Source organism: Excalfactoria chinensis, chromosome Z (genome assembly GCF_039878825.1).
Source record: "Excalfactoria chinensis isolate bCotChi1 chromosome Z, bCotChi1.hap2, whole genome shotgun sequence".
Taxonomy (NCBI): domain Eukaryota; kingdom Metazoa; phylum Chordata; class Aves; order Galliformes; family Phasianidae; genus Excalfactoria; species Excalfactoria chinensis.
In genome coordinates, this window is record NC_092857.1 from 8,067,412 (window position 1) to 8,089,098 (window position 21,687).

General features: G+C 50.3%; 1 protein-coding gene across 4 annotated transcripts in view; it reads left to right on the plus strand.

The window, feature by feature from the left end:
* Positions 1-21,687, plus strand: part of CNTFR (ciliary neurotrophic factor receptor) — a 172,290-nt gene that overhangs the window by 111,164 nt on the left and 39,439 nt on the right. For all 4 annotated transcript variants that reach the window (XM_072360370.1, XM_072360371.1, XM_072360373.1 and 1 more), the window contains exon 4: positions 13,344-13,574. In XM_072360370.1, the coding sequence (XP_072216471.1) occupies positions 13,344-13,574 (231 nt within the window). The remainder of the gene's footprint in view (positions 1-13,343; positions 13,575-21,687) is intronic.

Consider the following 21,687-nt stretch of genomic DNA (forward strand, 5'->3'; position numbering starts at 1 on the left):
AAAGCTTGAGCAGCCACACAGGACAGCAAGGGTCTGCCCACACATGACGTGTGCTGTGCTGGTGACTGCCCTTTCCATGAGCTTTGTCCTAGCATTGATCTCCCTTTGGTGAGGGAGGAAGCAGTCCTCATCCAAGGGTTATGCCTGTTGTCTTTATGCTTATTGTGTTGGTGAAGGCTGCCAGAAGTGGGGAATCTCTTAAAGCTGTGACAGTTGGAGAGGAAACAAACCATGTTGGAGGCTTTTCTTGAGCCAGCCTTCAGAAGCTGGGTAAGGTCTCACCTTGGTTGCATACTGCCACTCCAGAAGCCAGCACCTCACACTGCCAGTGCAGCCTGCTCCCACCAGCACTGGGACACTCAGTGTTTGTCCCCTTTTAAGGGCTCCCAGCATCTGAAGTCCTGGATTGCAGGCAACCCTGGTACTACAAAGCCCATCTCATGTTGGAATGAAGGAGCAAAGCACAGTGGCATTGGGCATCACTTGCAGGGCTCTAGCAAAGGAGGATGCAGCAGTGTCCAAACAAAGCCCTGTGTAGCAAGAACACGGTTGCAGTGAGAAACTGAGACCAGGTATCCTCCTCTCTGCTTTCTGAGAAGAGGGTTTTACTAGGGTAGAAGCAGAGTGAAGGAATCTCAAAATGGGCTCAGGAGAGCAGGTCCTGTACACAACATGTACAGAAGGAGCAGAAGAGCGACTTGCAAGATGTGCAGTCTTGTCGTGTGTCTGAAAAGAGCATCTCTCAGGATAAGCAGTGTTGGGCTGTACTAAATGGAGTGGATCCATGCAGAGAAGCCAATATAATTGTGGCATATTAAAAGGAAAAGAAGAAGGATTGAGCAGGGTCTGTGTCAGGCTTGTTACTGAGAGGAAAAGCAATGCATGTCACCTTGTAATGAGTGCTCTAGCAAGACCAATCAGGTGGAGAAGTGAAGTGAGACTGCAAAGCAATCGACAGTGATGGAGGCAGGAGGGGTTGCTGCAGTATTAACCGATGTACAGATCACTGGTCTCTTGGTGTAGGATTTTCTGGAGAAGGTTGTTATTTAGGCTTAGGTGCCACCTGGTGCTAATTGAAGCTGAAGAGTCTGGAGCCTTTTCCTTGCACTGTTGCATACATTGGTGTGCAGGATTTGTCCTTAGCCCCAGGCAGGATGCATTCACCTATGGTGCAGAAATCCCTGTGGATGGAGTAGAGCCTTACTATAGGGTGCCAGCAGTCAGCAGAGCCATGTGCTGCCTTTCATCCCAGGTTTAGCACACCATGATGTGCTCTTCCAAACTTTTTTGGTGTGCTTTCCCAAGTGTATAACTCGATTAGCTGATATAAACCAGGCTCTTCTTAGTCATCTTTTTTTGGCTGTTATAATGCAGGCAGAGGTCTGCAGCACCCAAGCTGAAAAACACTGACCTGCAAGGCTGGGAGCCTGAAGCACTTCTGCCAGCAACGAGTTTGTGCTTTGTAGACAGGAGGGAGACGGCACCATCACACTCAGGGGCTGGCTGGGATGCAGGAGCTAAAGCAGAGCTGTGGCATGCAGAATAGCTCGTTTGGCCCCTGCTGAATTTGTTGAACTATAACAAAGTGTGCTCTGCTGGCTGGGAAAGGGTGCTTTGCTATGCTGCAGCATGCTTCTGCTTTGGAGTAAGACAGGAGCATACATGCACAGGCAGTGCACAGGGGTCTGCTGCAGTGGTCATCCCGGTACTCCCATGCCCATTGGGATGAGCACTGTGCTCCATCTGTGTTCCCAGGAGCACAGGAAGCACAGACCAGAACAGACCCCAGGGGAGCCTCCAGCTGGAGCTGTGAACACTGGACTGCTTGGGATGAGTCACAGAGAGCTTCCAGCTCCATCCAAGCCACAAACCCCAGCGAGTCAGGCCCTGCCGTGCTGGTACTGTGCCTGTGCTGTGGTTGCTTCATCTGAGTGCGTGCAGTGTTGGGGAGAAACCAAGGCATGTAGGAGCAAGTGTGTCAAATCCCGAAGCTGACATCTGTCTGTATGCTCCTGCCTCTCAATTTCCCATGGGAAGTCTCTACTCCTGGCCAGCACTGAGATCTGGAGAACTGCCACAACCCATGCCAGCCACTGGGAGAACTGGGAAGGACTGGGACAAAACAGGAAAATGCAATGGCACAGCTCAGAGGTGGAGAGAGGCTGCTGAGTTCATCAGTGTGGCTGCTCTTTGGAGGGGATGGAGGCACACAGCAATGCATGATGTGACTGCATCCTGCCTGCTGTGCCCATTAGATCTGAAAATTAATTCTACCATCATAATGAAGGGCACAGGGTGACTGACGTGCCTTTCTCCTTTTGCTTTCAGTGGAGGTCTTCAGAGGAGGTGCCTCCCATGCACTTCACCTTGGCAAGGTGAAGAACCTTTTCTAAATACTCAGCCACTGGTTGACACCACTGACATCTCTAGGCAGACTTACTGCCCTTCCCACCATGTGCTGGGGCACATCAGATCTGCCCCACATGGGCAGCTCCTCCAGCTCTCAGCCCTGAGTGCTAAGTGACCCTGCTGTCTGTCCTCCCAACTTGCAGACTGAATTTCTGCTGTTCTCAGCCCATGTTGCTGGAGTTTGATCTTTGCCTCCTCACTTTGCCGGAGAGCGAGCCCTGAATATTCAAGGAACAGCACTGAACTCATTGTGACCATGGTTGGTGGGTTCTGGCCCTTAATTAATTAGCATTGATCGCGCTTCACATCCAGCAGCAGAGAAGGGAGCTGCGACTCAGGGAAGCAGCAAAGTGTAGCAGTACAATCGCTGCAGCCATATTCATGCTGCTGGTCAGTGTTCTTCCAAACTTACATTGCTGCATTTATTTCTCCTTACTTTTGCAATTACATTCTTGGCAGCCCTGGAAGGATGGCTTCTTTACTGTCAAGGTGACAGAGCGCAGGAACAGGCTGTGCAGAGAGGTTGTGGTCATCTTGTCATCTTCTGTGGGGGTACTCAGTGCCCACCTGGACACTCCTCTGCACCTTTCTGTAGAGAACCTGCTTTATCAGGGCATTGGGTTTGGTCTCCAGAGGACCTTTTCAACCCCTAAGATTCTTTGATTCTGTTAATGTGTTGTGTGACACTTGGTGTTGTAGATGAGCAAGGAGCTCCCAGCAGGTACATGATATTGGTTTGGATTGAGTTCCTCTGTCTCTTGCACGGCTGGAGCTGGACAGCCTGATGTGCCAGGTGCCACAAGGACAGAAGGAAAACCCACTTGGGCCAGTCACTTCTTCTCATTTCAGGACTTGGGCTCTCATTTGTAAGACACTGCCTCTGTTTCGTCTCTGAGTTGTCAGCTCACTAAGGCACCTCTCACTGCCTGCCTGTCCCATGGGTCTGCATCCTGAGCAGTGGGGAAGAGCAGAGCACACCTCTCCGGAGCTCTGCCTGCTGCTGCACACCCCTGAGCTGCTGGGGAAATCCTCCGGGGAACTTTCTTCTGATGGAAATTGAAGTCCTGTCAGCATCCTCATGTTTCATGAAACTGTATTTCTTCATCAGAGGAAAAAAGGGAGAAAAACAGAATCGGAAAGAGGGGACAAGCTGCAATGAGTCTTTTTGTTGTTTTTCAAAAACAGTTTTAATTGACACCTCTTCCTCCTGCACAGAAGGGTTGTAAAGCCTTTCTACAACACAGCGGGCTGCTAAAAGGCACCAAACCCTTCTGGTTTCCTTCTGAAGGAATCCGAGCTTTCTGGTGGTTCATTGGTGCCTTTTTTTCTTTGTTTGTTTTGTGTTTTTTTTTTTTCAATGTGGAAAATTTTTGGAAGTTGATGCTTTTGCACCAGAGCTGCACCTCAGCCTTATCCTGAGCCTCCCTGCAGCATCCCCAGGGCTGAGAGGTGCTGTCATTGCTTTGAGAGCATCCCTCCAGCCCCACCGCCCTGTGTGGGCTGCAGGCAGCCCCAGCTCCCGGCCTGTTTTTGCTTTGCTTTAGAAAATAAACAGGCGTAGAGCCCAATGCTGCTGTGACCGGCAGAGAAGGGGGGTGACCGGCAGAGTTGAAAAGATTGTTTTCTATTCATGGCCTCCAGCATGAGGTAGGGAAAAAGCCACTTTCTGCCTGCGCACGCATAGATTTGCATTGATTGAAGGCAGAGTCGCTGCCTCCCTGTGCCCTTTCTCTCCTTTTGGGCTTCCTCAGGTCCTCCCTCCCCATGAGCCCATGCAGCAGGGACGCACACAGCTCCTGCCTGAGGCTCTTCCATCACTGCCCGTTGCCTCTTCCCTCCTTTCCCCCTCTCCTGACAGCAGCCTCCCACAGCCGACTCATTTCAGAGATGTTTTTTCGCTGCTCCAGCCAACATTTTTCTCTCCCCCATTACGTTTAGCTTCCCCCTCCCTCTTCCAAACTATTTTTTTAAGCAATAAATAATTTCGGCGTGCTGAAGAAGCATGCAAAGTCAGCGTTAGGCTACGGCAAAACGCTCCATTTGTTCTAGGAGCCCTTTTCCTCTCAGAAAGCTTCCCCTAGTGTTTAATTTTAAAGCATGTCATTATTATTATTTGTTTTCCTACTTTCCAGAAGAGATTCCCATATTTTTTCGGCTTGTCTGGAGATTTCCACATGCACACACGAACTTTTCCTTTGGCTTTTCTCCCCAGCTTGCTTTCTTTTTTGCTGGGGTTAAAAGCCCCAAGTCAGCAAGGTACTTAAACACATGCTGAAAGTTAAGAGCTCGCCTAAGTGCTTTGCTGACTGGGAGCCAAGGATATTTTCTCGAGCCCTTTAAATGCTTCAGAACCTGAATTCAAAACGTTTTGCAGAAAATCCAGAATTCAAGTATCTCTTGCGCTAATGGTGGCTGTAATTCAGGAGTGCCGTCAGATAAGGGCTGCACTCTTCCTCCTGGAGCTGGTGTATCCCCTCATAGAAAATGCTTCCCCAAAGTCTTTCACCACTTCAGGGAGCTCTCCAGAGATCTGGGTATGTGCTTTTGTTTCACTCAGTGATCATGTTGGCATTTTGGTATTTGTTTTGCTTGACACTTGATGCTTCTAAGTATTGAAATGTTGAAAGGAGCAGTTCGTTGAAGTCACACTGAGCAAATATCTGCAGCTGAACTGATGCTTTCTCATCATTTCAAACACAGAGGGGGGAAAACAGAAAGTAGCTAACAAAAAAAAAACAACACCCAAAACACACACACACACACACACATATATACATATATATATATATATATAAACAGAAACAACAACAACAATAAAAGGAATAAAAAAAACCCTGAAAGTGGAGAGCTCTGTGATTCTGCAGCATCACTAACTGGAGGTCAGGAGGAACACTGAAAGTGGCACCGTGCTTCCCTTCAGAGGGATCATCGGAAGGGCTGTAGTAATGTCTGTACAGAGAAGGAATAGTGGTGAGCAGTGGAGCAGGAAAGGCTGTGCAGAGAGGAGGTGCTTCCAGAAGTGGAGAGGCAGTCAGCATCAAAGAGAAATAGTGGCTCTGCTGGTTGGGCTCAGTGCAATGGATGCAAGTCTTTGCCACCAGTCAGTTGCTGGGTCTGATTTAAAATGCTTGTCTGCCTAATAGGGAGCATTTTGGCTTTTTCTCCCCCATCCCCCTTCCCCTTTTTTTTTTGTTTAAAGATGATTGAAATTTTAGGTGTGCACCTCTGCATGAGTCAGCCTGCAAAGTCTCTACCTGCTAGCTGCAAAGCAGCCGGTGCTTGTGGTCCCGTGCTTCAAGCATTCATCTCCCTTTATCTCTCTCATGGCAGCACAGCTCTTCCTGGCATGCTATAGGTCTAGTCTGCTGGCAGGACTGCACCCAAAAGATGCTTCGTGTGGCTGTCAGAATGCAGCTCCTCAGTTGTGCATGGCTCAGCACTGCTCATTGCTTCCAGGCTTGGCTTTGCTTGAGCACCCTTTGGAGTGAAAGGCATGAAATGCAAATGTAATATCTTCTTATTACACAAGCAGATCCTGAGACCTTGGCTTAATTGTTAATACAGCCCCTCGTGGGCAGAGTAGATTGTTGCTTTATTATTAATATTGCTTTGAAATTATCTTGGCTACAGGAGTACAAGTGTTGCTCGGAGAAATGACTGATGACAACTGAGTAAGAAAAAAAAAATTAAGAAAAGATTTGGGAAAATGCTTCCCATTGTATCAGCATATGTAATTCCACGTGTGCATCCTGCACTGGCAGCATAGAATCATGGGATCTTTAAGGTTGAAAAAGTTGGTGATCTAGTCCAACCATCAGCCCACCCTCACTGTGCCCACTAACCATGTCTGTCAGAGCCACATCTCCACGTTTCTTGAACACCTCCAGGGATGGTGAAGATGTCAGTTCCTCTGCTGTCCCATTGTTCAAGAGCACAAGGCAAAATCTCGGGGCTGATGCAGACGGAAGAAATCCCTCTGTTGGTCAGAAGCAAGTCCTGGAGTCTCACCTCTGGGTGTTTATGGGTGCAGGCAGAAGTGTTAACACTTCTCCTGGGCATTCCCAAGCACAAGACATCATATTTTTGAGTAAGAGTCTAGATTCGTACAGTAGCTTAAGCTGGAAGGGACCTTAGAGATCATCAAGCTTTAGCCCCCAGCCATGGGTTGGCTGCCCCCACCAGCTCAGGGTGCCCAGGGCCCCATCCAACCTGGCCTTGAGCACTTCAGGGATGGGGCACCACAGCTCTCTGGGCAGCAGTGCTGGTGCCTCACTGCTCTCTGAGTGAGGAATTTCTTCTGAACATCTAACCTAAATCTTCCCTCTTTTAGTTTAAAGCCATTCCCCCTTGTCCTATCACTGTTAATCTGTGTAAAATGTCAGTCCTCCAGTGAGGTGACTCCACCAGGACATAAAACTGTTGACTACAACCCTCTGGCTGCAACCATCCAATCAATTCCTTACCCACCGAGTAGTCCACCCTTCAAATCCATCTCTTTCCAATTCAGAGATAAGAATGTGCTGTGGGACCATGTCAAATGCCTTGCAAAAGTCCAGGTAGATGACATCAGTTGCCCTTCTGATGTGTACCGATGCCATCACTCATCACACTCCTGGCCTTGTGCCTCGTCCCTGAGAGGCCGAGCCTTCCATACCTGTGGTTGAGGCTGCAGAGTTTTTCCAGCTCAGGATGCAGAAGTTCACAAGTTAAGTTGCAGCATCTCCAGCTTCAAGCCCAGCTGCTGCTGATCTGCCCAGGGGTGTGAGCATTGCATCAGGCAGCAATGAGCCACTGGCCTACAGCAGGCAAAAGCCAAGCCAACAGGCAGACAGAGATAGACTGAGAGGTTGAATTTTAGAGCTATTAAATGTTTAAATGAAAAAAAAAAAAAAAAAAAAAAAAAAAAAGTTAATTTAGCATCGCGGTTGTGATTTTACACACCCAAGAGCCTGGAAATTGAGAGCTCTGCTTCTCACACAGGGATCGTAACTTGGCACTACGCAGATTGTACAGTATGTAAAATTAGACTGGAGAAATAGTAAATATGCTGCAGGGACCAATACTGTCTTGGCAGAAGGAGGATGGACTGAGTAGGACCCAACAGGTCTTTTACGCCTCTGACTTCCATAATTCTGTGCCAATAAAAAAACAAAACTCTCACATAGTGCCTGGTGCAAAGTACAGCCCACAGCAGGACAGGGTGGGAGTGGGGCTGCCCCAGTGTTTGTGCTCCAAGGGAGACTGCTGCTAAGGGGGGGGGGGGGGTAAATGGACACCAGCTAGGAGCAATGGGGAGGCTCTGTAGGCAGCTCCTGGGTGCCTAACATCTCTATCTGCCTCTTCCTCTTCCCCCTGTGTGGTAAATACAGGCGTCCTCATGCTGTTGCTGAACCACAATGGGCTTTTCTTCTGTTTACGGCTGTGATTTGGGCACCTAATTCTGAATCCTATTGATTTCCTCTTAAACGGTGTTGAAAAGCCTGATCTAAGCACTCTTTTGTGGCCTAAGTTATTTGTCCTGTTGGCAGGAAAAAGCAGAAGCAGAAAACAAGCCTGTAATTCATCCACAGTGCTAACTCCTGTCACCTGGCCGTGGAGGGCGAGAGCTCAGGCACACACGGCTTTAGTGCTCCTGGTGGAATTTCTCTACCATGCACTTGTTGTCCCTGTTGCCATTTGTCCCCCTCTGGCCCTCTGAGCCTTTCCTTTCTGTCACCCTGCATGCTGGGGCAAGGAACCTGAACCTGCAAGGACCAGCCCAGCTTTCCTTTTGCCTTAGGATGGAAGAAGAGGCATCGCTCAGCTTCTCCTGGCAAAAAGAATGCTTGCAATCCCAGAGCTTGGGCAGAAGAGGTCTTAGAAAAGAGTTGTGGAATGATAGGGTTGCTTGAGTTAGAAAGGACCTTTAAAGGCCATCTCATCCAAATTGCCTGCGATGAACAGGGACATCCACAGTGAGATCAGGGTGCTCAGAGCCTGGTCAGACTGGAGCTGGCCAGGAGCTGACCATGGTGGAACAAGAGGAAAACGCCTCATCTCTAGTGCCCTTAAAGCAAACCTGCTTCCAGAGATCTGCTTCCAGGCTATCGGGAAGTGATTGAGTACAAGTCCTTTAGCACCCATCTGTTATCTCTTAATTAAAGTTTCTTGCTAATTATTTTTTCTTGTCAAGAAAGCAAAGCTGCTGACTCCAGGGATTTACCAAAGTAGAGCAAACAAATGCGGACTCTGCTTGCTGCAATTCTTCATTAATGGACAAAATTAACTTGGAACGGTCCATATCTTTGGCTACATCAATGACACTTAATTATGCCTGTTTCCTTACAAAGATGTATTTAGTTTTAAATCACTTGTGGAAGAACTGCCTCCTTGAGCGTGAAATTCCTTCCTCTGGCAGGGAAGGTTTCTACTGGCAAGGAAAGCTCTGCAAAGACCAAGCAGCACCGGAGGAAACAGGTGTGAGGAGATCAGGAGTAAGGATGTGCTTTGGGGAGGTGGTGTAGAAAAACCCTCTCCAGTGCAGGTGGCTGTTTCATCTCAGGAAGGGGCCGTGAAACTGCAGATGGGAGCAGAGCCACCTGCATCCCTGAGCATGGTCAGTGATATGCAGACTGGCCAACAAGATGCTGGAGCAAGAGAGAGGACACAGGGTTGTGCTACTGCACACCCCAAGGCCAGTGGAAGCCAGAGACATCCCACTGATCCCATTGCTTTACTGGTCTCATTTACAAATGGAAGTTGCAAAGTGTGAGGCTTTGCTGCTTCATCTACTCAGAAAGCTCTCAGCATACCCCCAGCACCTTGTAAATATTAAATGTATAATTTATGAATACATACACAGAGATCTAATTATCCACTCGGATTATTACTCATGGCTTGCACACAGCTCTGGGTGGGAGGTACGTAGGCTACTGGAGTGATAGACACCTTAGGATTGATACCTCTGTCCTGAGGCACAAATGTGCTTCTCCATTCTGCTGAAGAAGCTCTCCACATCTTAGTGGGGATATGGGGATGTAACCTTTTCTCACTGCCTCAGTTTCCTCATCCGCAGGGGCAGAGCCAAGGTCCATGCAGAGGAGAAGAGTGCAGTGGGTGCAGAACACTTGTGTCTGTCCCCAAAAATGCTTTGGATCCCTCAGGTGGGATCCTGCCCATACCCAGCCTGCGGGGAGTTGGAGTCTCTGTGGAAAGGCTCTGGTTGCCCTCAGTGTTCTTGTTCAAAAGCAGTACTGATGTCTGTAGCACAGGACAGGCAAAAGGAGGTGATACCTGACATCAGGGTGTCACATGTTCACATGGTGATGTGGCTGGATGTGCTGGGACAGGAGGGATCTGGGGACCTGGATCCGCTCCAGTGAGCGACTCTGTAAACCTGTCTGAGAGAACTGCCTGCTCTGTTACTGTGCTTTGGGTTTCTTCTTCGTCAGGAGCCTTAAATCATTGCCCTGGGAAGGAGTGTAGCTTTCCAAGACCTGTCTTCCAGGAAAGGCTCCCTCACCCTTTCTGAATGCATGCCAGCATGTTTATGCTGTGTTTAAGGACAAATAGGAAATAATTCAAGTTGCTTTTACCCCCCTTCCCAGCCTAGTTCTGACATTCCCATCTACAGACAAATCCTCATACACAGACCCAAGAAGTAGGGCTGGGACCCTCAGAGCTTTACTCTGGCCCATTCATTCCTCCTAGGCACAAGTTAAGCAGCTTTGTTGGCCCATTGCTGCAATGAGCTTTCCTTCCTGCAGGGCTGGTGGGTGATGCTGCGTCTCTCAGCATCTGTCTCTGCCCAGCAGATCTCTGGGTGTGAGGACAGGAGGAATAATGGCCTTTTGAGAGACAGCAAGAAAGGGGAAAGTAAAATGTCTTTACTTTGTGCGAAAGAAAATAATAGAGGAGAACCTGAGTAAGATGCTGGGACTCATACTGAAGGTCTGTGATCTGTATCCATCTGCCCATCTGCCTAGTCATCTGTCCATCCATCCATCTGCCCAGCCATTTGAACAGCCAGCCATGCACCCACACCCACTGCCATTCATTGATCTTTTTCTCCCTCCTTCCAACCGCCCACCCAAGCATTCACCCACCCATCTGTCCATTCATCCCTCCATCCACACACGCAGCCACCCAGCCTGATGTTTGTATGCTCAGTGCTTCGTCCTCTTACCTCTCTGCATCCCCAGATACACTCATCCATCCATCCGCTTGCACGGTCATCCATCATTTCTTCTTCATGTGCTTCCCTCCATCCCAGCTGTGCCCATCCAGCCAGCTATCCATCTGTCTGCAAGCACACGCTCGTTCATCTGCCCACCCATCCATCTCCTTCCACGCTTCTGCCTATCAGCCCATTTATCTGTGCCCATTCCAGCTATTTCTCCTCTCACAGTCTCCTCGGCTGGGAAGCTCTTCCTTCTTTCTATCAGTAGGCTTTTTTAACATGCTCAGAACAAACTACAGGTCTATGTAGCCCCTGTTCCACCTGCCAGTAGGACACGGGAGCTGATGTCTGGAAAGAAAGGAGTAGGACAAGTGTTGGAGTGCTTCTCCCATCCCTCCCCACTGTTGGCTACTGTCAGCCTCACTGGTGCATCTCCACCATGGGTGGAGTCCTGTGCTATGGATTCATGTAAACACTGTTTTCCCCTCGATTTTGACATTCATAGCAACCGATGGATGTGGCTTTCTCTAATTTAATCACACATTGTGTGAAAATAAATAAATAAATAAACAAAAAGGCACTTTCTTTTCCTTACTTTCATTTGCTTCCCCTTAATTATTTTATTAGGAGAAAGAGCCAGCGGTCCTTCTCTATTCATCCTCTTCGTGTCATTCAGCGTTGCTCAGGTGTCCATCACGCCTCCAACCAGTGCCTCATTGCAGGGATGAAGAGATTGAGTCTGTCAAGCCATCCCTTACACAGAGGCTGATTTCAGCCTTTGTTCTCTCACATTTCCTTCCTCTGCTCCATTTTCGTCTTAATGGCACAGGCTCAGATTTGTGCGCTGCTTCTAGGGTACACAACTTCCCATTCTCAATCCCATTCTTAATAATTCTTAACATTGCATTTGCGTCTTTGATTGCCACTGAGCTGATGTTGTCAGGAACGTGATCACTCCAAGATACGTTTCCATGGAGGTTGCAGCTAATTTGGAGCCATGACTGTGCAGGGGGAGCTGCTTCCTTGTGCACAACACAACGCATACTGTGATGCCCTTTGGGATGCTTTTGCCCCCTGCTTTAACGTTGCTGCCCTGACAGCCTCAGCTGTCTGCTCGCACTGCCTTGGCCCATGAGTTATGAATGAGCTGGGTAGCTCAGGTCCAGCTCTGAGCTCTGTCAAACCTCACCGGTGACGTCTTCCGCGGCCAAGCCTGACCGCCTCTTCTCACCTTTGGTCTCCTGACCTTTAGCTGCTATAAATCCTTGCAAGGACTCTCCCTGAGTTCAGGGATGCTCAGTTTCCCTGGGAGCCTGAGTGGGGCACCTTGTCAAAAGTGATTTGGAAACCCAGGAGTATTTTGAGACCTGAAGAGGCTGTTGAAACATGGAATGAGATGCTCACACCCAGCTCAATCCCCGTCCTGCTTCACCCCACATCATACATTCACAAAAATGTTTTCATCCTTGCCACATACAGCTCAGAGAACAGCCCATGTAGCAGCACAGGAAAGATTCAATTGCCAAGCATCATTAATGAATGTCGGCTCGAACTCCTGTCCAGAAACCTGAGAAAATTCAATTAGGCAGCTGGTGCCCAATGAGCTGTGTTGCTACACTCATGAGATGCTAAATCAAACAGCTCAGCAAGGCATCGTGTTATTGTAGAGAGAGAGAGAGAGAGAGAGAGGAAAAAAAAGGCAGGGAGATAAACAGCATAGCATGTGCCAAGCAGCTGCCCCTTTCCAAGGCATGGCTCAGGTAAGCTGCAATCCTCCCACCTCATTTGCTAGGCAGGGAATTGAAGGCAGCTGCCTACTTCCCACTTCTGCTAGTGAAAACTCAAAGTTTGCTCATGACAAGTCTTGGGGCTCTGTTGCCTCTCTTCTCTGGGAATTACTGGTGCATGCATCTGGTTTGCATCTTGCAATGAGGCATGAGGGTGCAGGAATGGCAGTGACTTGTTGACACAAAAAACTGGATGTGTTCTGGGGCATTTGGACGGTGAGCCATACAGATGGCCCTATTGTGCCCTCTCCGAGGTAAAGGTGGGAGGAAAGCATCCTACAATCCTCAGCACTGATGAGGCTGCATCTCGAGTATTGTGTTTTGTTTTGGGCCCCTAGTATAAGAAAGACTTTGAGGCCCTGGAGCGTGTCCAGAGAAGGGGAGAAGGATTTGAAGCAGAGGTGTTATGAGGAACAGCTGAGGGAGCTGATATTGTTCAGTCTGGAGAAGAGGAGGCTCAGGGGAGAACTTACCACTCTCTGCAGGTCCCTGAAAGGAGGCTGTGGCAAGGTGGGATCAGCCTCTTCTCCCAGGTAATTGTGCCAAGTGAGATTCAGGTTGCATATTAGGAAAATTTCTTCTCAAAGGACTTGTGATGAGTTGCAGCAGGCTGTCCTGGGAGGTGATGGAGTCACAGTCAAAGAACTGTGGAGGTGTGTCACTGAGGGTCGTGGTTAGTGGGCATGGTGGTAATGGGGTAGTTGAACTAAGTGATTGTAGAGATCTTTCCCAACTTTAACAGTTCTCTGATTCTGTGAGATAGACGTGATCCATGAGTCCCAGTTCACTGATCCTTGCCAGCTGATCTGCTCCAGTACTCTGGTCTAAGGTCAAAATAAACTATTATCTGGACCAGAGGGAGAATGTGAACTTCCCTGGCAATCATGTCAGCCCATGCTCCAGTCCTTCCCATTCTTTCTGTTCAATGTAAGATCTTGTTTCCAATGTAGCTCACAGGCTCTGATCTCACCTGCTTTTCTCCTCTACAGACAGCCACATCCAGTATGAGCGGGTAGGTGCCGATGTGACCATGAAGTGTGGCTCCATGGACTGGGATGCAGCTGTGACCTGGACGGCCAATGGCACAGACATCGATCAATCCCACCTGAGTGGGTCCTACCTGATCCTGAAGAACGTGGACCTGACACAGAGTGGCCAGTACTCCTGCTATGAGGGCTCCTCCTGGCACCTCAAGTACCAGACCTACCTTAGGGTGGGAGGTGAGCACCCTGCTGTGTGATGTTGTGGGGAACAGGGGACACAACCACACCTTTGGCTCCTACACTGACCCCTCACTGCACCCTCCATTCACACCAGTCCCAATACTGTCCATATGTATGGTTTTCTGCTGCACCCTGCAGCACAACCTACCAGCAATGTATGAATCCTAATAGCAGGATGCTGGAATCAGCCTTTCCTGTGCCAGACTTTGAGTCAAAGCTGGTAATGATGCCCACAAAATAATTTAGGGAGTAATGCTGCTCCACCAGCCAGCCCAGTGCCGTGGTACAGCAGAATGGGCATTGTCTGAAGGTGGAAAGGCTCTGTAGATGGCCGTGGTGGGGAACAGCTGCATGTTTCACAGGATTTTGCATATCTTAAGTGAGAAATGCACTGATTCACAGCTCTCTCTGTGGGAGATAAGAAGTGTGCTATATTTCACACCATGCTGATAGCTGATAGCAGCTGTGTGTTTTGCGGGCTGCAATGTTTGTACAGCTGATAGCAACTGTGATTTTCACACTTGCAGATGAGGGCTGGGGCAGTATTTGGCGTGTCTGGTGATGGGGTAGGGGCTGCTGCAGAAGATGCTGAGAAGTACCAGTTGTAAGACACCAAATATGTGCTTTGTAGGTGGCCATTCCCACATGTGGGAGATGGGGCAAAGTGTTTCTCTGCTTGTTGTCTCACCTTCAGCACCCTGCAGGTTCATCTCTACCATGGACCGTGGGCCAGGCAGAAGGGTTACCCATGTCATGGATAAGCCCTGCAAATTGGGCAAAAAGGGCCCTCTGCAGGAGTAGTTCCAAGTTTTGGGAATGTGGTATGGTGTTGAACTTGTGGTGCTGTTGTCTAATGGGAGGGATGTTGGCACACAGTACAGGGTTGCTAGAAGAAGCTGTATGTCAAGGAGAGAAGCAAGCAAGTGGGCAAATGGAAGCAAAGAGGATGGCAGTGGATAGCATGCAGCAGACAGGTATGTGGCCAGAGACCTCTTGGCCATGTTACTGGGCTGAGGTGGTGGTCTAGGTGGTCAGGGTGTCACCAACACCTGGTACTCCAAGCAGGGGCTGTAACCCAAATCTAGAGCTAACGAGGGGAATGTTGTCTCCAAACATCTCCTCTGCAGCTGTGGCATCGCTAAGACCCTGTGATGCCTCTTACCTCTGCTCAGCACCTCGCTAATAGTAAGCCCTGTCAGTCTGCTCTGGGACCCATGGGAACTGCACAGCATTACAGCTGAAATCCCACTGTTTTCAATTACAGTGCGTTCCTGTCCACTGCCCGCTCCTGGCCCTGCTGGGCACTGGGCAGCTGAAGGGCACTCTCAGACACCACAGGGGCCACGAGCAATAAATAAATGAGTGCCCGGTGTTCTTAATGCAATTAAGTATGCAAGGAACCTAATCAGATGAGACCCTTTTAGTGGTAATTAATTTAATTGCCTGGATTTAATTTAATGTTCTCTCTGAAGTTTCTTTTCCCAGCACCTCTGCTGCTTCTGGCCTCTGCCTGCTCCCCTTTCCTGCTCTCTCCAGAGCCGGTTGGTACCCCAAGGTGTGCAGGGAGCAGGTTTGGGAGCATCCTTGGAGGAGATAGTTGTGTTTTGCAGCATTCCCATGGTAGCTAATAATCGGGATGTTTGCTGTGTTCAGCTGGGCATGCGGAGTGAGTGCCTGCAAGGACCACAGAGGAGAACCTGTGATTTGTAGGATCTTGGACTCGTTTAAATTGGATGGGAAGTTAAGTGAAAACAGGCCTGTGGCTGCATTTTCATGTCTTTAACAGGGCAGAGCAGCAAAATTAAAGCAGTGCTAGCTATATGAATAAAGAGAGAACAAGGAGAGAAATGAGCTGTGCAGGCAGGCCGGTGGGGAGCTTAGAGGTAACAGAGGTAGAACATGGTCCTGAGTGATGGCTGGGGAAAAAGGGGAGGAGAAAACCTGAAGGTGGTCATTAGCCAGGTTCATTAGTGACTGAGGCTGTCATTGGTGGTACCCAGTGGGAACGCAGGGAAAGGCAGCATGTCTTGGGAAAAGTAAAAATCCTGACCACGGCATCACAGGGTGCACTCAGGAGAAAGCACAATTAAAGATATGGAGGCAAATGGAAAATGGGAGAAAATAAAGTGGAGGCTTGCCAACAATATATCACGGCAGATTAACCTGATAGCTCTCTTTGATAAGGGAACTGATTTCCTAGGCCCAGAAATGCGTCCGATGTAATCTGTCTTGACTTCAGTGAAGTATTTTGTTATGATGCCACATGGGAAATTATGAGTTAAACCAGAGAAAATGTGGATTAGTATGGGAATTGGAACATGGCTTAGGAAATGGCTAAAGGGGATCAGATTGTGCTGAAAGGGGAGCTGCTGGGAGGGCTGGGGGAACTGCAGCATTAGCCTTCGGACTGTGCTGTGATGTTTTCCATAGTGGCTCTGGACCAGGAGGAGGAGGGAGCGCGGGTGGGACATGGCTGTGGGGTGACCCCGGGGCTTCTGGGATGAGAGCTTCATGCTGGAAGGGCCAGAATGCAAGTGGGACAAAAGACACAAAGCACATGAAGGTGGCTCACTGATGTGCTTTCACAGTCTAGTCCTAAGGGTGGGATTTGATATCTAGGTCCAGCTCTTGGGGAATGTGGCCGGGAGCTCTGCAGCACCCATCAGAATGCAGATGTTTTGGGGTAGCCTGGCTGTCCCATAGTTGCAGACACAGGGATGCTGGCACACAGGCAGTGAGAGCAGCATGTGTCCAGAGATGTGGTGACCGAGACATGGACAGCCCACTTGGGAGAGCAGGAAGGAGCAACAGCCATGTTTATACATGGGAGTCCATGCACTAGGCACACAGCACCTAGGGGGACAGTGGCACTTCTCTGGGACAGCTTCTTCTAGAGGGCTTTGGGCCACAACATGTAGACTTTCAGCCTTTCATCAAGTGGCGGCAACTGAGCATGGGGTGAGCCATAGGAGGGCAATCTCCAATAGTCTTCCCCATTGCCTGGAGTGTGGTGGGTTCTAAGCATGGGCTGGAAGCAGTGGGCAGTGGAGACATGGGCTTTGCAGTGCTCTGGGTACTGGGCTCCCAGCTACCCCCGTGAGCTGCAGCATTTGGAAACACGCGGCCTGAGGGCCCATGGATGGATGTAACAAAGACATTGGGAAATAATGCGCTCTTGAGGTTTGGCACACGGCTCCGTGCATTACAGAATGTTATAAAAATACTGCTAATGGGCCAGAGAGGAGTGGAAACGCACGGTGGAGAGGCTGCCAGAAGCCGGAGAGCGCACATGGGAGCGAGGAGGCCTTGTGTGCAGGATGGGGAGGGAGGCAGCAGCCGGGCGGGCGTCCATCCTTCCACTCCCATCTAACCTGCTTGTCTCTGTGCCCTGATGGCATTTGCACTCCTCCTGCCCCTCTGCCCTAGGATGCTGGAGAGCTCTGCTTGCTCCATCACTCACGAATTCCCTATGGCAGGGATGCAAGTTGGGATGTTGGCTCTGGGGTGGGGATGTGAGGCCACGTGCTCATCCAGATCCTGCCCGCAGCAATGGGAGGTGGGCAGGCTCCAGGCTGGCTTCCTTCCTCCCGTGTCTGTCACTGCAGTGGCTGGCAAGAGAAAGGGAAAAAACATGCGGTTTGACAGAAAACGACATGGAAAAACAACCAAATTAACAGAAAAACAAACAAAGCAAAACCAGAGGGGGGGGGGGGAGGAGGGGGAGGGACAGGGCAAAGCAACAGGAACCACATGTGAGCAGGGAGGCTGAGAGAGCTCGAGTGTGTTCTCTGGACTGATTAGCGAGCGATCAAACATCGGCCACTAATAAATAATCAGAGCCTCCCTTCTCTCTGCCTTAGAAGTCCCTTTCCTCCCAGCTGGGCTCCAGCTGCGACTGGAGGATTGGACTGCAGTATGCTTCTTTTTTTTGTGTGTGTGTGTGTAACGTTTCTTTTTTTTTCTTCCTTTTCACCCATCCAAAATGAAGAAACAAAGGAGGTAACAACCTCACAATGTGACACATTCCTCTCTGGTTCCCCAGCTCAGGATGGAGCAGCAGGCAGGTGTGAGCATTCCACCATGGGCACTGACTCCATGAGGTGGCTCTCTGCCCAGCCTCCTTTGGGGCTTGATTTGATGTGAAAAATTGCACTGACTGTGCACCCACGCCCTCAGCCACCCGTGTGAATGTGCATGGGGTTAGTCTGGTGCTCCCGCTGGTGTAGGGTCTGTGTGTGCAAATATTTTCCTTCTTGTGTCCAGTGATCTGTGATATAGGGATTGTTTTTTTCTAAAAGCCTTTTTGATGGATTTTTCCCCCATGAGTTTAGCCAATCCTTTCCCGTGGCCATGTAAACTTGAGGCTATTTCAAGAGCAGCAAGTTAAACATGGCAGTGGCTGCTGCCGGGCACCAGGGCCAGCTGGCAGCACCAGCACTCTGTCCTTCTCTCCTTCCAAACTGGGCACCCACATCCCTTCTGCCCCTTGAGAGCAGCACTCAGTTGGCTGGACCCAGGCAGAAATGTGTTGACCTGGTGCAAAACTGCACTGAGGATTGCACTGATAAGTCAAAGCACGTGGCTACTGATGTTCCAGCACCAGGAGATGCACCCAGAATCTGTCAGCTTTATGCCTGTGTGCTTTTCCTTAAGAGTCTGTTGCACTGGGGGATGCACAGGTGGGCAAAGGGCTATTGCCACATCCCTGGAAGCGTTCAAGCCCTCAATGGGGCCCTGGGCAGCCTAATCTGGTGGGGGACAACCAGCCCACAGCAGGGGTTAGGGTTGGGAGGACATTAAGGTCCCTTTCAAGCCAAGCCATCCTCTGATTCTAAGATTCCATGATAGCACATGGGGCTGATCAGATTGCAGGAGTGCCTCATTTGTAGAAGTGCAGCTTCATTTCATGGGCCATGTAGGCTGTCCGCATGCCCAGCTTTGCTGTTTGCTTGTGGCTGGGAAAATTCAATGGAGGAACTTTGCTGCCTGTGCCCTGATTTTGGATCTTGGCCCAAAGGCGAGTTGGTTATGATATTCAAGTCATCATCCCAGCTTTTTAAGCAGCAGGCCAAAAAATACCCCAACAAAAAGCCCAACCACGCTCTCAAATGCAATTAGTGCTAATTGGATTAGGAGCTGGGCTAGAAAAACAAAACACTTTCAGTGGCAGCAGGCGATCTCTCTGCCGGCCACATGGGAGAGGATGGATGAAGCTCTGCCCGCAGGCCCAGTGTGCACACTCATATACATTTGCATGCTCACACCCATGCATTGCACGCACCCGCACACCACTGCCTTCTCCCATCCTTCCCTGCGCCGTGCTCGGCAGCCTGCCCAGCTGCAGCATAGCAGAGTGATGCTTCCTTGGCTCGCCGCATAAAATATGATAATCTGGGGCAGCCGGTGTCAGAAACAATAAAAATATCCCCTCTCCCACCCTGGCGGCCCCCCTGCACTCATGGGAGCTGGGGGCGGAGGGGCTCAGCGGCACGTGGCATTTATTAGGTGCTGCAGCATGGACTCGCAGCGCCTGTAGGTCTGCCCCAGAGCAGGGAGGAGGTCGGCACATGCAGGGTCCTGGATCCCCACGACCCAGAGGGACCTGGCCCCATGCTTGACCGTAGGGACCCATGAGCTCATGGCAGCTTGGTGTTGATGGAGGGCTGCACCCTGAGCCTGAGTCATGCAGGAACATCCCATGGCACAAGGTCACAGAGAAGCCACCGCTTCTCCTGGGAGCTCCTATCACTGGGCCATTTCAATTATGGATGTTCTGCTGCCCATCCTCTGCTTGCTGCCATCTGATCCCTGGCTGCTTTTCCCTCCCAGCCACCCTTTTCCCTGGGATGGAGTAAGAGGAGAAGAGGAAGAAGAGCTTTGAGGCACCATCCCCATACGGCACAGCTGGGTTCTGGGGACTGTGCCATGCCAGTGTCCCATGTTACAACCTCCTCCTCTCTTCTGAGGTTTGTTTATTCCTTATTAACATGACAAAAACAGCCTGGTAATTAGCAAAGCCCGAGTCCAGTCTAAACAGCTTCCCAAAGCCCGGGTTCCACAGCGCCAGGAATGAGGGATGTGCGGTGCCGGAGGGACGGAGCCTCTTTCTCTTTGGCCAGGGGACAGCAGCTGCGGGCTGGGGCTGTGCGTGCTGGGGGACACGCGCTGGCGGCACTGGGCTCTGCTTACACCAGGAAGGATTTCATCTTGGCCTCTCCTAAGTGCCCCTTGTCAAAATATTTAGTGTGAGCTTCCTGCTGCCTGCCCGCGGTGGGTCCTCGTCCGGGAGGTGATGGAGGGGAAGGATGGGGATGCGGCCACTGCCTGTCTCTGAGCTGTAGGACATGTCTGCAGGGAGCCGTGGTGCTAAGACCCCGTGCTGGAGATCCCCCAGAGCTTGTCAGGAGGAGGGATGACCACAGTAGTATGAACAGATTCTGAAGGAGGGAATGTGATAATAAATCCCTATTTTTCCAATCTCTCGTTGCTTCTCCATCCCTCTATCCCCAGTGATGGCACCCGGGCAGCAGTGAGGTTCCAGCACCCGATGTACTTCAACGTGAAAGACATTGTCATTAGGGATGGTTTCCCGAGCCGGTGCTCCTGCTGTGAATAATTTAAAAGAACTAAATGTGTGCTAACAGCAGGTCTGCGTGGTCAGGGAGGGGAGGAGAGGAGGGGAAGAGGGTCTGGAAAGTAGAGCAGGGAGTGATGCAAGATTATTTTCCTACTGTTTGCAGGACAGGGTGGTGTTTCCCCCCACCCCCCGTCCCCGGAAAAGGAGTCAGAGGGTTCCCATGCCCGATGGATCCCTTCACTCCCTGTCCCCTCCCGAGCTGTCAGCATTGGTACCAGAGGCAACCGCAGGACAATTTCCAGTTGCTCTTGCTCCAAGCACTTTAATGCTGTTTAAACAATTACGCAGTTGATAAATTTTGACAAGAAGAGATAGAAATAGCCTGGGAGAGCCGCGCATTAGAAATGCTCTAAACAGATGTCCCTTTTCTCCCCCTCCCCTGCTCCCTGGGGGTCTTTATCATTCGCTGCCAACTAAACAAGACTGTGTTTGCTCGAGTTGGGACAGTACGGAGGGGGGAGCAAAATGCCATATTAAAATGGTTTATGATACTGTCCCTGTGATGACGACTGCTTATTTTCACTCCAGAATGATGTCCTCTGCACCCACGGGAGCCATGCACAGCCTGTGAATACCACAGTGATGTTTGCCCCTCTTGCTGGCTCACTGGCTACTGGTTTCAACAGCCTCTTGGGTGCCAAGGGGACACTTGTCCTAGGCCAGAGATACAGGGGATAGCATGAGCAGCATCCATGGGGGATGTTTGATTTCTTGCGTGGCTGTGCTCAGGTGTTCAGGGAGAGGAGAGAGATGCTGCTGGCTGTACCCAGAATCACCACGCCTTGTATTTTCCTTAACACAACCGCTCACCCCACCATCCCTCACTTCCCCAGCTCTCCATCCAGGTACCTTTGCTTTCTGCAGAGGCTTCTTCCTTTAACTTCTTCCTTCTCTTTCTCCCTTGCTTCCACACAGTGGAATGCAGATCTTCTCTCTTTGCTCATCTTGGGGGTTTGGAGCTGAGCTTTACTTTTGCTCCCCTTCTGCTCTTTGCAGAAATTCCCAATCACTCCAATCCAAGCAGGAGCCCCTCTCTACCCTCGAGGTCCCTGGGGGTTCCTGCAGCAGTGCAGGAAGGCACCATGTTTGCATGGGATGATTTGCACAGTGCCGGGACTAGCACATCTGCAGAAGCCCTTTGTGCACTGGGTTGTTCAGTGGCATGAGGGTCTCAAGTAGAGGGGCTGGACTCTTTTCCTGGTGCTATCAAGTGCGTGGGTGGTGTTCAGTTTGGCCAGGCTCCCTGCAGGAAGGAGCCCACCAGGGCTCTCAGCACAGCTGCTGGTCTGCTGCTCTTGCACAGAGGCAGGTCTCCAAATCATCTGCAGCTCCAGCCTGCACGGGCTCCAACATAAACAGCCTGGGCACAGGTGTGTGGAGTTTCCTCCAGCTTTGCTTCAGAGCAGAGCCCCATGTGGGGCTCCGCAGCCCAAGGAGAGCACCTGCAGCACACAGAGCACTCTGAAGCAGGGT